A 13,599-nucleotide genomic window follows, 5' to 3' on the forward strand; every position below is an offset into this window, starting at 1 on the left:
ATATATATATACACACATCTCATGGCTGCTGCACATATATATATGGGATGGGGAGCGGAGCCTTACTTTTGCTGGTGACATGGTCTATCCAGTCAGTTGGGGTCTTGGGGCGATGGCCAGCCCGGGTCTCGAGGGACAGTCACCCACTGCCACACACAGCCAGGTCAAGGCAGGGAGGCTGGCCTGGCACACGGCGGGCTTCCATCCTCCTCCTATCACGCACGGGGCCAGCAGCGCGGGGCGGAGACTATCACAGACACTGTTTCCAAGAGGCTGCAGGCTCCAGCACTTGTTTCTGGTCTTCGCCCCCATCACCCCCAGCGGCACCAGGGGGCGGAGCCAGAGGGAGACAGTCGCGCGGCGCAAGCCGCCGCAAGTGAGCAGATAAAAATAAACAATATGCGGCCTTGGGGCAGGAGAGCGGCGCGGCGCCCCCCCTGGAAGCCGGCGGCCCGGCGCCCTGAGCGATCGCTCCGGTCGCTCAGGTCAAAGGCCGGCCCTGAAAGGGAGCATGGATAACCAATTAAAATCTGGATTTTATGCAAGTGGCCAGATTTTTGATATTTTTTTCCTGCAACTCTGCTATACCTTCTGCTGCCTGTGCTGATAGTGTATGTTTTATTTTTACAGCGGAAGCCCCCTTTAAGCTCCTGGTCTCTACATGTGTTTTCCAATGATTTCCAGCCTCAGCGAATCTTAGTAAACGGGACTCATTCTCTGATTTGCTTTAGCCCTAGCTCTGAGTGTATCTACAGTGATACATTCCTGCATGTAGCTTATGCAAGCTTTTAGTAACATGCAGCCACAGAAAGTCTAGAATGCATACTAGGCTTTTATTGTTTATCTGTGTCTACAAATGACAACATGTCTAATCAAGCCACTGCCTTTATTATATTTTCTCTTATGCAGTACAAAAAATGTGCCAGCAGTTTTAGGTCACAATGAGCACTGTTCTAAAGACAACACAATTTTCTTCAGCCGGAACCTGTGAAATTTGCTGACGGGAATTTTTGTAGTGTAACATATAATTAACAATAAAGAATTAAAGACATTATAATTCAATCAGTACATTGTCACTGCTTCACCCAATTAGGTGCACAGAAAAGACAGCAAGGACACTCCTACCCAACACTTTCAATACTGTACTATATAATTGCATGTTATGTTCTTGCAAATGCACTGTTTTTTTTTTTTTTGTTGGAAACTCAACAGAGCTGCAGATTAAATTAAACTCAATTGGAGAGCTGGATTTATTGCAAATGCAACTCAGTCCATGCTGTTTTGCTGATATTTACATTTTAATGGTATTTAAATAAGTGAAAGTGAAATGAACAATATAACTTGAGACAATTTATTTATTTATAGTTGCGAAGAGTGGTGAGATTTATATTGCTTTTTTTTAACAGTATTGAGTTTATGCTAATTTGACTGTGTATAATAATGCCTTGAAATAACCCGTTTCTGCTGCGTAATTCTGCTGCAGTAGACTTTTTGGAGAAGCAGAAGTAATCAGATCATAAGTCTCTAACTAGTTGCTTATATGTTCAGCACTCATTTCCACTTCCTGTTTTAAGGCTCATACACACATCCAAACACATCCAAACATTCTGCAAGAGAAAAAGTAAACAGTAAGCCAGCACCTATTCAGTACGAGACCTTAGGCAAGTCTTCCTAACACTGCTACTGCCTATAGAGCATTCCCTAGTGGCTGCAGCTCTGGTGCTTTGAGTCCGCCAGGAGAAAAGTGTGATATAAATGTTATTTGTCTTGTCTACTTTTTCTGTTGTATTGAGCATAAATGGTAAATGCTAGGCCAGCTTAAGTTAGTACTGTTGTGGTACAGCGGTTAGGGTGCTTGCCCACCACACAGTGAGACCCGGGTTCAAATCCCAGCCAATGTGAGTTGGCTTTTATGCTACAAATCCTTAAAGGGAACCTAAACGGTGAAGGATATGGATTTTTCCTTTTAAAATAATACCAGTTGCCTGAATCGCCTGCTGATCCTGTGTCTCTAATACTTTTAGCCACAGCCGCTGAACAAGCATGCAGATCAGGTGCTCTGACTGAAGTCAGACTGAATTAGCTGCATGCTTGTTTCAGGGTGTGATTCAGCCACTATTGCAGTCACAGAGATCAACTGGACTGCCAGGCAACTGGTATTGTTTACAGGAAACATCCATATCACTCTCAGTTAAGGTTCCCTTTAAGCAACCTAATGTTTCTATTGCATTGAGCATAAATAGTAAATGCTAGGCCAGCTTCAGTTAGTACTGTTGTGGTACAGCAGTTAGGGTGCTTGCCCACCACACAGTGAGACCTGGATTCGATTCCCAGCCAATGTGAGTTGGCTTTTATGCTACGAATCCTTAAAGGGAACCTAAACGGAGAAGGATATGAATTTTTCCTTTTAAAATAATACCAGTTGCCTGAATCGCCTGCTGATCCTGTGTCTCTAATACTTTTAGCCACAGCCCCTGAACAAGCATGCAGATCAGATGCTCTGACTGAAGTCAGACTGGATTAGCTGCATGCTTGTTTCAGGGTGTGATTCAGCCACTATTGCAGTCACAGAGATCAGCTGGACTGCCAGGCAACTGGTATTGTTTACAGGAAACATCCATATCACTCTCAGTTAAGGTTCCCTTTAAGCAACCTAATGTTTCTATTGCATTGAGCATAAATAGTAAATGCTAGGCCAGCTTCAGTTAGTACTGTTGTGGTACAGCGGTTAGGGTGCTTGCCCACCACACAGTTAGGCCTGGGTTCGATTCCCAGCTATGGTATGTAAACTGGTTTTTGAAATAGTATAATTCCCTGGCAGATGAGACCCTCCTCCCTCCAGTAGGAGGGAGGAGGGAATAGGTAGAAGGGTAGAAGGCAGGAGGGAGGAGGGTGGGCCTCCAGGTATTAGAAACATGTTTTCTATCATTTTTCCAGCCATTAGAATTTTTTCAAATTTTCAAAGTTCGCCTCCCCATTGAAGAGTATTGCGGTTCGTGAACTTTTTCGCGGACCGAACCTTTCGTGGAGGTTCGCGAACCGAAAATCGGAGGTTCGCGACTTCTCTAATCACTATCAATATTGGCAGAGCGCCATCCACCTCCACCCTGAGCACCTACAGTATATACTCCAGACTAAACACCAGCAAGTGTGTTTATAACACAGGTGTCTGCAGTTCTGAATTACCATAAACGTAAAAATACACTAATTTATTCACATTTTTCCTTAGCAGCTCAGTTCTGTAGATTGCAGCAATTAATGGAAAACATTTCTTTGCTATAAATATATTTCAAAGGCCACTGTGGTAAATAAACCTCAGCTTCAAAACGACACTTACAGAGCATGTATATTAGTCCTGCAATAATTTGCTATATTACATAGCAATTAAAGATTCAACTTTTTGGTAATGGCCATTTAAGCAAGAGAGGAGAAACATTCCCAGCCTCTGCCTGCTCTGCTTTTTGGTTTCAACTATGCACATGCACTTCTGGCGCAAGCCCAGTAGCGCAAATGAGCCCAGCAGACAGGTAAGCACGTAAGGGCTCAGCTATAGTTCTATAGCAGTGGCCGTAGCAGTTGAACTCTCAGGAGAGGGAGCAGGTGTGTGTGTTTAGGTCATCTGTGCGTTCCATCTCCCTGCTCCTTCCCAATTAACATATGAGAATCATAATGAGATAGGGGAGGAGTTTAGACAGAAGTCTTGCCAATAACATTGCGCTGCCATTTTTTTTTTTTTAACATTATTAGCAATATAACATACACTAGAGCACAGTTAATGCAAATAATTAGGTGTGCATATAAAAAACGGTACACACAATGTAGATTGCAAGTACACAATCAAAATAGTATGCAAGGCCTGATGTGCAAATATATAAACACTTATAAGTTTAGCCATATTCATCTATATTATAGAAGATCAAGCCACTGTATGTTAAATGTATTGCGCTGCCATCTTATCAGGAAATTGGGCAAGTGGAGGAAGCCACACAACCAGTTACAGGCAGGGGCGTAGCTAGGGGTGGGCGGGGTAGGACATGTGCCCCCGGGCGCCGACTCCCTAAGGGCGCCCAGCTGCATTTTTTTTGTAAATCTCTCTGTGCCAGAGTCTGCCGCTGCTGCTGCCTTGCTCGGGGCTCTTCCTGTGTGACGTCACAAGCCAGATGGTGGGTAAGGAGGAGCACCGGAGGCAGGCAGAGAAGTGGAGCGCAACTGTGGGGAGGGCGACGGAGACGGATGAGTAGAGCAGTTATGGAAGGGTAGATTATTGTTACTGGGGGGCAGAGCAGGGACAAGGTCCTCCAGCAGCCAAGGCTGAGACACCAAAGTGCGCCCCTCCATCCCTCCCACCCCAGCTGTCACACACTGATTGCTATTAGACTAAGAGGGCCACAGGGCCCACAACCTCCCCAACACCTTAATCTCTAGTTATCTGGCTTGCAGTCACTGCTATGTATCCCCTTTTATTTCTTTCTGCTTAATACACAATTAGGAATGATAGCTGAATGAATTGTGCGCCCCTTCCTACACTGCGCCCTGAGGCTGGAGCCTCTCCAGCCTATGCCTCGGCCCTGCTGGGGGGGGTGGGAGAGGAGAATTACTGTTACTGGGAGGGTTATTGTTACTGAGGGTGTGTAGGAGATTACTGGGGGTGGAATTACTGTTACTGGGAGGGTTGCTGTCACTGAGGGTGTGGAGGAGATTAGTGGGGGTGGAATTACTGTAATTGGGAGGGTGTCATGGTCCAAAAAATAGGGTACTTGTGTGATAAAATGCTAAATGCTTGAAGAAGCCTGCAGGGTCAGGGACAGGGTCAGGCAGTCAGGGATGGAATCACAGACTCTATGTATGTCATACATACATACATACATTCCCTTTCACTGACTGACCCTGTCCCTGACCCTTCAGGCTTAAAGCTTTTAGCATTTTATCACACATTCAGCCAGCCATTATCACAGTATCTGGGGGGGAAGAAAGGATAGAAGCCAAGCTCCTGCCAGCCCACCCAGATCCAGGCAGTACTATCCAGTTTCAGGCAGCACACATGTAGCAGTAGGCTGCAACCTGGCTGGCTGTTTTCTGTAAGTTTTCTGCCTGCCTACTGGCTGCTGCAACCCCTCACTCCCAGACATACCAGCCTCCCCAGGCACCCACCCCCATTCACTGCTGACCATGGTCTCCAGCCCACTAGGGTCCAGCCCACTACACGCCTGCCTGGTGGTGCCCACCACACCACCAGGCAGGCCTGAGCCTGAAGCCTCTAGCCATAGACCCCACTAGGCCGGAGCCCAGTACACAAAACCACCATACCTGAGCCAGAGGCCTCCAGCCGCCAGACCCGACCCACCAGACTATAGTCATGTCGCTGACTGTCCTTGGAGGAGCTCACAATCTAATCCCTACCATAGTTATAGCCTAATGTCCTACCATATTATTAGTATGTATTTATATAGCACTGACATCTTCTGCAGCACTGTACAGAGTACATAGTCATGTCACTGACTGTCCTCAGAGGAGCTCACACTCTAATCCTATAGTGTTGTCCGGATCATGAACGATTCGGATCTTTGATCCGAATCTATTTTATGAGTCGATCATCCGAATCATCAAAATGAGTGATTCGGATCGCAAAAGGGGCGGGGCCAGGAGCGACACGCCCCCTCACAGCGGGGTCTTGGAAGCAGAGCAGAGATGGATCGCTCTGTTGGAAGGGAGGCAGCCTTGCAGGGACAGGTAGATGAGAGAAAGGGGACATGGGTGCCAGTGCCAGATATGTGTAGAGCACACATACTGGCTGAAATGTGCTGCTCATTACAGGCTGTCTGTTCCGTAGTGCTACACAGTGATCACATGGGAAGCTTTTGGCTCAGCACAGCTCAGTAACTTTGCAGACACTGTGATTGAAAGGCAATATAATCCTCCTGCACTCAGCACTAAACAGCTGCACTTTCTTTCACTGTGCGAGCTTTTCTTTCAAAGTGTACAGATGAGCATATAGGTGAAATATATGTAAAGCATATGACTTCAGCATGTGGGTATTACGTGCAAACATTTCTGCTCTCTGCTCGTCCCTCCTCCCATCTCTGTCCACTCCCTGCCCTCTGTCCATCTTCTCCCCTTCTCTGTGTGTCCACTCCCTCCCCTTCTCCTGTCCACAGACCTGTCCTGCTGTTCTTTTCACCCCCGAATGCATCCGGTAGTAAAATGATCCGAGGTTCAGATCAAAGATCCGGATCTCTTCAATGATCCGATTCGAATCATCCGGATCATTGAAAAGATCCGAACTTCCCATCTCTATAATCCTACCATAGTCATAGTCTAATGTCCTATCATATTATGTATTTGTATAGCAGCACCGATGACCACACTCACATTCTAAACTGGGGCCATGCCCCCTTTTCACGCTTTGGCACCGTGGGGAGGGGGCACATAAACTGTCTATGTCCCCGGGCGCTGAAAGCCCTAGCTACGCCTCTGGTTACAGGTGGTCCCCTACTAATAAACAGGTTCCGCTTTGGGATATTGTTTGTAAGTTGAATTTGTTGGTAAGTTAAGTCCTGTGTTAAACATAGTGAAATGTGCTGTGGAGACGCCTCAATAGGATCCTGAGGCTTCCATCTCTTCAGGTGAGTATCTCATTTTGATCCCAAGCTTCAGCTCGAGATCACCTTAAATTGTTTTAAACTACTTATAACAGTTACGATATGCACTATTGTAACATTTAACAACAAAATGTGTACAAAAAAAACCCAGTATTATATATTTTGTAGATGAAGACAATCATACATTTCCTAACATATAATCTTTTACAGGCCAAGGACAGAGCTCTGACTTCTAGAGGGGAACACAGTAATTGGGATTGCTTTAATCATCTGGAGACAGAAGATAAACAGCTGTCTGTGCTGGGCATGGTGCTGACACACCCCTCACCTCACTCATACCTGATCATTTGTACTAGTGTATGTCTAGCTGAGGCGACCACTGCTTCACAATGACTGACTCTGAGATGAGAGTCTGAGGAAAGACATTCCAGACACTATATATACTTCTTGTGAAAGCAGAACACCTGGGAGAGGTCCCGTGCTTCCTTCCTGGATTGGGACTGCCCTAATCACACCCTGTTTGTAAAGAAAACCCTAACTTAGATTTATACCTTTCACTTCTGTCGTCTGACTTTTTCCTGTGGATTTCTGGAAGAATTTATTTACCTGTCACCGGGGATTTTTTGTTAGTATCAGCATGGCAGTGTCATCCCCAAAAGGGACTTCCAAGAAAAAGCGGCCACCGCCATCTCCAGTCAATGGAGAGGACCCTGGCTTTGTCTTCCTGTTCGAGAACATCGTGGATGTTGGTAAGTCACTATGCTTATTTCTTGCTTTTTGAAACGTTGTCTTTCTGGGTGGCTCAGACAATTATTTGAGTACAAGTAATAGTACAGGTGTGAATCACTGCTTACATTAAATCACACAATGTGCTGTATGAACCCACCCCTCTGTCCTGATAGACAGTAGATTGTGAAATGTATGATGATGCTGATAGTAGATGATGAAAGGGATCCTGAACTGCTTATCTATTCAGAAAAACGATATTATCATCTTCCAGTGGTAATCACATGTTCAGACCAAGAGTTATTTGCTATTGAACGCTGACTTTCCCCCTAAGCTATGTACACATGTCAGGTAAATGTAATTTGTAACATCTAACGAACTACATATATTGTCATATCGGAAAACAATCGTTATAGAAAAATGTAGCCAAACATAATTAAATGAAGACAAGCGACCAATATCAAGTATTCGGCCTGAATCAACTAGCAGATCGATTCAGATGACTTTTGGGCAGATATGGTGCTGTCTGCCTGGTGTGTATGTCTTTCATACAACATTGCTTCAGAGAATGCACGCATGTCGTGTAGAATGTCACTTCCACTTGCACGTTCAGTATTCGAACACCAGTCGTTTGGCATATTGATGTGTATGAACACAATTGTTTAAACTACTTGTTTATTTTTGCCAGGTAATGTCGTTTGAGCGACACCACTTGTTTGTGTACGCAGACTTTAATCTAGCGTGTATATGGACTTGTAAGCGATTACAATGTATGCAAACGTTGATATTTTGCCTGGCATCTGGCTACATAGACTGTTTGGACTGTTTTAGAGGGAAAGTGGAGAGAGTGTTTCCTCAGGAGTAAATCTTTTCTGCCTATTATTGTATGTAATGTCGCTGGAGGTGTGTGTTTAGAGTGGAGAGGCTGTTACAGGTCCTCTTTATGAGTGATGACTATACATTTTAAAGTGACCAAATTGTTAACGTCTGTCACCGAAATGTAATATTATACTTTCATTTTTGACATATTTGAGTACAAGTGACTGATTAATTCTGATTGGAAAAATAAATTGTTCTTATAATTATTAGAATTCGTGTGAACATCCAGCTGTCAGACCTTTCTTTATCCCCAAAAGACCTACATTAGAAAGAGTGGAAATAGGAAATGTTTTGCTAGTCAAATGAAGACAACCTGTTTGAACAGCCTGACCACAACCGTGTGCATAATGAGGTCATTTAGATTAAATATAATTTGAATAGATTGTCCCGATTCACTGTCATATTACATAGCTGCTGGTTTGACAGGGAGACGCCACATATATGTCAAACAGCCAGGCAATATGAAGCTGAGGGCCCTTTTACACTTAATGTGTTGATATGCGTTAGTAGCGTTAGTATGAGTTAGTACGCGTTGGTATGCGTTTTTTCTATAGCAGTGCATTGTGAAATAGCTTTCAGTTGAAATACGTATAGTGGGAACTGTGCCATAGGAAAACATGGACATTATTTTGAAAATCAGTTTTCTTTCAGGTATAACTGAAAGCAACTGATTAAAGGGCAACCGAGGTGACATGTGACATGATGAGATAGGCATGTGTATGTATAGTGCCAAGGACATAAATGACTATGCTGTGTTCCTTTTTTTTTTTTTCTCTGTCTGAAAGAGTTAAACATCAGGTATGCAAGTGACAGTTTCTGTCTGAGTCGGGACCAGGTTGGACTCTATATAGCCTTACCCTCACTGATAAGGAATTACAACCATAAAACACTTTCCTGACAGTAAATGGTTTCTGAGAGCAGGGAAGAGATAAAAACAATCAATAGTTCATAGATTTTAGCTCTGGCATACTTCAATGAATGTGTCATTGGCAGAGACAATGAACTAGTAAAAACTTAAAAACCTGATTTAAATATAAAATAAAACTGCAGGATATCTAAAAACATCATTTTTAGGAGGAAAGATATAATTGTATATCTCAGCAGTTTATTTTCACCTCAGATGTCCTTTAAACGTAAAAAAGGGTCCTAATAGGTGTTAACTGAAATTTCCCTATACGTGGACCCTTTGGCCTTGTTCACATTAGCAAATGCAGATGGCTGTGCATTCAGAGTGCAACACACGCAATCACACACCATCTTCATTGCCATGTGTTCACTGTAGTGAATGGATCAGAACTGCGTTTGGCAAAAAATTAGTGCAGCAGAGCAGTGCACTGCTGAGCAGTACAATACTGAGAACCTCAAACAGTGCAGACTAGCCACTACTGATGTTCTCGTATATCGCACACTATACGTATTCCCCAACAAGACCTAAAACGCCCATAGAAGAAGCATTTACATTGCTGACTGATTTGGGCTCAGTACAGAATAGTTTGTGGCACAGGAAGAAGTGTTACTTTACTCCTCTTCTATTAAGAAATAGTTCTAAATACCAGGATAGGAAAGTGAAACAGTGTGTATTGTCTATATATGAAAAAAAATTGGCGGTCAATTATTAGTCATTGACAGTGTAGTGGTATAGGAGAAGGACGCTCACACTACCTCTTCCTGTGTCTCAAGCCTGCATCATTTGTGTGGCCCGATACAGTGGCCCGATTTGCGGCCGTTTCTACAGCAGATTCGATCACTGGGATTGAATCTGCTGCCAATCGTTCGCGCTAAACGCACCCGCCGTTCCGATTTCCTCCCGAAATCGGATCGGTCCGTCGATTGCGCCGTGCGGAAAAATACCGTCGATCGCCCGCGGGTAGGGAGCGCGTCGCTAGCGGCAGCCGATCCGATCAGGTATACATTACCTGACGCTGGCTCCCGGGCATCTTCTCCGCGCTGCACCACTCTGTTCCTGCTTCCATCCCAGCGTACATTAACTTCCTGTGTCACTGCAGTGACCAGGAAGTACAGATAGAGGGCGCTCTATTTGAACTTCCTGGTCACGGAGTGACACAGTGTACGCTGGGATGCGGTGCGGGGTGCAGCGCGGAGAAGAGGACCCGGAGCCAGCTTTAGGTAATGTATACGGGGGGGGGGGGGGAGGGGGGGGGCAGGAGCAGCTCAACAGATTGTGATCGGCTTCAGGCTGAAACCGATTCACAATCTGTTTGCAGTAAAGGCAGCCATACGATCCCTCTCTGATCAGATTCGATCAGATAGGGATCTGTCAGCTGGTCGATCTAATGGCAAATCGACCAGTGTATGGCTACCTTAAGAATGCAACATGGAAGTGATAGATAACAAGGTGTCTGGAACTCCCAATTACTTACGGCACTGCCCACTGCTGCTGCTGCTATAGGTCTGGCCTTCCGCACTACTGTCACCCCCTCCCTCCCCCCTTTCCCCCCAGCTTGATGAACAGACATTGGCTAATGTGATCGGTCATATGTGGAAGAGAGGGATAATTCTGGACCTGCAGTGGCATTGCAGAAAGACATAGAAATAGGCAAGTGACACCTTCCTGTGGTTACCTTGAATACCTAGCTTTATGTTAGAGTTACCTAATGCCAAATGAAAAGTGAATGGAACACTACTTCTGCCTTATTAATGCGCCATCTCCGGTGCATTGTTATCTATCTGAAGTTAAATTGGGCCAAATAGTATTTAATAGGACATTTCAGGCATCAGCGAGCATTGGGTAGCGCTTTGCCTTGTTCATTCAAAAATATATTATTTCTGCATGGCTGAAGGATTCAAAAGAGCATACATGAATATGTAATTGAAAATTTTGGCCAACTAGCCATAATTGTAAATGACCTGAATGCTAAATGGATTATTTTCTATGGAAAACGGATTACCTTAAATGGCTATCTGCAGTTAGTTCACATACATCGTCAATAAAGTATAGGTTTTTTTTCTTTTTTTTTTAATAATATGCTCATTTACAAAGTCTATGAACATAATGGGCTTGATTCACAAAACGGTGTTAACTGTTAGCACGCTGTGAAAAGTGGTTCGTGAATTTTTCACGTGTTAACGGTCGTGCTTGCGCGATAAATTTGTGTTATTGCGTAAACGTTACCACGCGAAAAATTCACGTTAACGCTCGAACGCAAATTTTTGCATGCAATAACCGTTATTCGTGCGAAACCCATTTTTTCACTCTAAAACGCGCGAAAAGCCATGCTAACAGTAAGCACCGTTTTGTGAATCAAACCCAATGGATAAAATAATTTTGCTAATCTAATTGCTTAATAATTTTGTATGTATTTACTACCGATTTTATATTTTCCTATGTATTTACTGATATTAGATTTCAGTTTGTTTGATCAGCCTCTGACTTCAGTGGCAACATGAATTCATGGAACCTGGGTGATGCCCAATCCACTGGCTGCAATGCTAGATCTCTCAGTTTGCTGAGCCACGGAATTAGGGCTATTAATTATAATTATTAGGGACAATATCTAATTGTCACATATTACAAAATGGATTTTGCAGTAAGGATTGGCAAACAATGATCTGAACACAATGGAAGTGATGTAGGCTTTTTGGAATGGAGGTATGATGTTCACAGAAAAATCCTTCCTCCTTTATGAATTCTATCCGTTACAAGATTTAGTTATCCTCTCTATTACCACACTTTTTCTATTCTTGGGATCCTCTATATCATACATGTCAAAGTCCGGCCCATGGGCCAAATCTGGTCCCCAGAGCCATTAAATTTGGCCCTCAAGGGGTTTTCCCACTTAGCATTATGTTTGGCCCACTCTAGACCACCAAGGAAGCTATACTGGAGGTGAAGCCCTAGAACACCAGGGAAGCCATATGGGGGTGGTAGGGGGAAAGCACTAAACACTAGGAAATTGTATAGGGGAGGGTGGGGGCCTCTAGACACCAGGGATCTGTGTATGGCAGGGAGGACTACTATACACCAGGAAACTGTATAAGAAAGGGAGGAGGATCACTAGATACCAGGGAACTGTATAGGAGTTGGATGGGAGTAATTGGACACCAGGGAACTTTATAAGGTGGCCAGTAGACATTGAGGTTGGCCCGCGGCTAGTTCCCAGTGTTTAATGTATTTGTATTTTTGTATTCGAGTTTGACACTCCTGCTCTATATGATATAATTTTCTTTGGATGTATAATCTCCTAGCTTTTATATGTAGCAACTGCCTAATGCCTGAACCATTGGCAGGCAGTTGATGGCATTTACCACCCTTATGTGGGTCATATCAGGTGTGATTTTAGTGGCATGCAGCATCCATGGGAAAAAAAAAACATTCTCAATGCAAATGCTACACGAGACTGTAGTCATGTAATTCTTAATTACCCCACTATGTTTGAATGTAACCCAGATATGGGGTGCAACCTTCTACCACATAAAACTATTAATAATAAATACAGTACAGGTTTGCTGTATGATTTAGAGATTGCGGAGATGCCCTAGTGAATTAGACCCCAGTGTTATGTGCTAATAAGCACACATTAGCTAGTGTTGGTCTGTCTTTTTACTAATTTTCACATTTTTAGGCATGATTTTGTTGAGATACTGCCACCCAGAAAGCACGAAAGCTTTTAATACCATTTCCATTAAACTTAGCTCAAGTCACGGGCAGAAAAAGCATGGAAAGAGAAATTACTCATCTGTGTTCTGCACTAATACCCAATTAAATGTATAACCACAAGCACGTAAGTCACTGAATCCACCGTACCGTTGCTTTTGTCTTGCAATACTAATATTGCTGCTGTTGCAGTTGGCTGATGGTGTAATGGTTAAGGGCTCTGCCTCTGACACAGGAGACCAGGGTTCGAATCTCGGCTCTGCCTGTTCAGTAAGCCAGCACTAATTCAGTAGGAGACCTTTGGCAAGTCTCCCTTACACTGCTACTGCCAATAGAGCGCGCCCTAGTGGCTGCTGCTCTGCTCTGGCGCTTTGAGTCCGCAAGGAGAAAAGCGCAATATAAATGTTATTTGTCTTGTCTTTATTTTTTGGCTCAAGCACTTGACCATTTAATAATAATAATAATTATTATTATTCTTTGTTATCATCATTATTTTCAATATAATTACCTAGATAGTAGAAGAAAATCAAAACAAACAAACAAAGAAAAAAAACTAGCACCAGAATGCATCAGTTGCATGTTTTGCCTCTGAAGAACCAAGTCTTAATTTGCGAAACAGCTGTCAGGCCTCGTTCACATCTAGCTAGCGCAGATGGCCGTGCAATCCGAAGCATCGCATAAGATCCCACGCCATCTGCCCGCTGCGCTGTTGATCTCATCCATTGACAGTGATGGGATCAGCTCTGCGATTCCGGGCAAAATGCAGGCAGCAGCACGCAA

General features: G+C 43.9%; 1 protein-coding gene across 7 annotated transcripts in view; it reads left to right on the forward strand.

The window, feature by feature from the left end:
* PLCH2 (phospholipase C eta 2) overlaps positions 1–13,599 on the forward strand; it is a 1,280,386-nt gene that overhangs the window by 196,548 nt on the left and 1,070,239 nt on the right. For all 7 annotated transcript variants that reach the window (XM_068240676.1, XM_068240675.1, XM_068240674.1 and 4 more), the window contains one exon: positions 6,810–7,348. In XM_068240676.1, the coding sequence (XP_068096777.1) occupies positions 7,237–7,348 (112 nt within the window). In that variant the 5' untranslated portion in view covers positions 6,810–7,236. The remainder of the gene's footprint in view (positions 1–6,809; positions 7,349–13,599) is intronic.

The sequence above is a fragment of the Hyperolius riggenbachi genome, chromosome 6 (assembly GCF_040937935.1).
Source record: "Hyperolius riggenbachi isolate aHypRig1 chromosome 6, aHypRig1.pri, whole genome shotgun sequence".
Taxonomy (NCBI): domain Eukaryota; kingdom Metazoa; phylum Chordata; class Amphibia; order Anura; family Hyperoliidae; genus Hyperolius; species Hyperolius riggenbachi.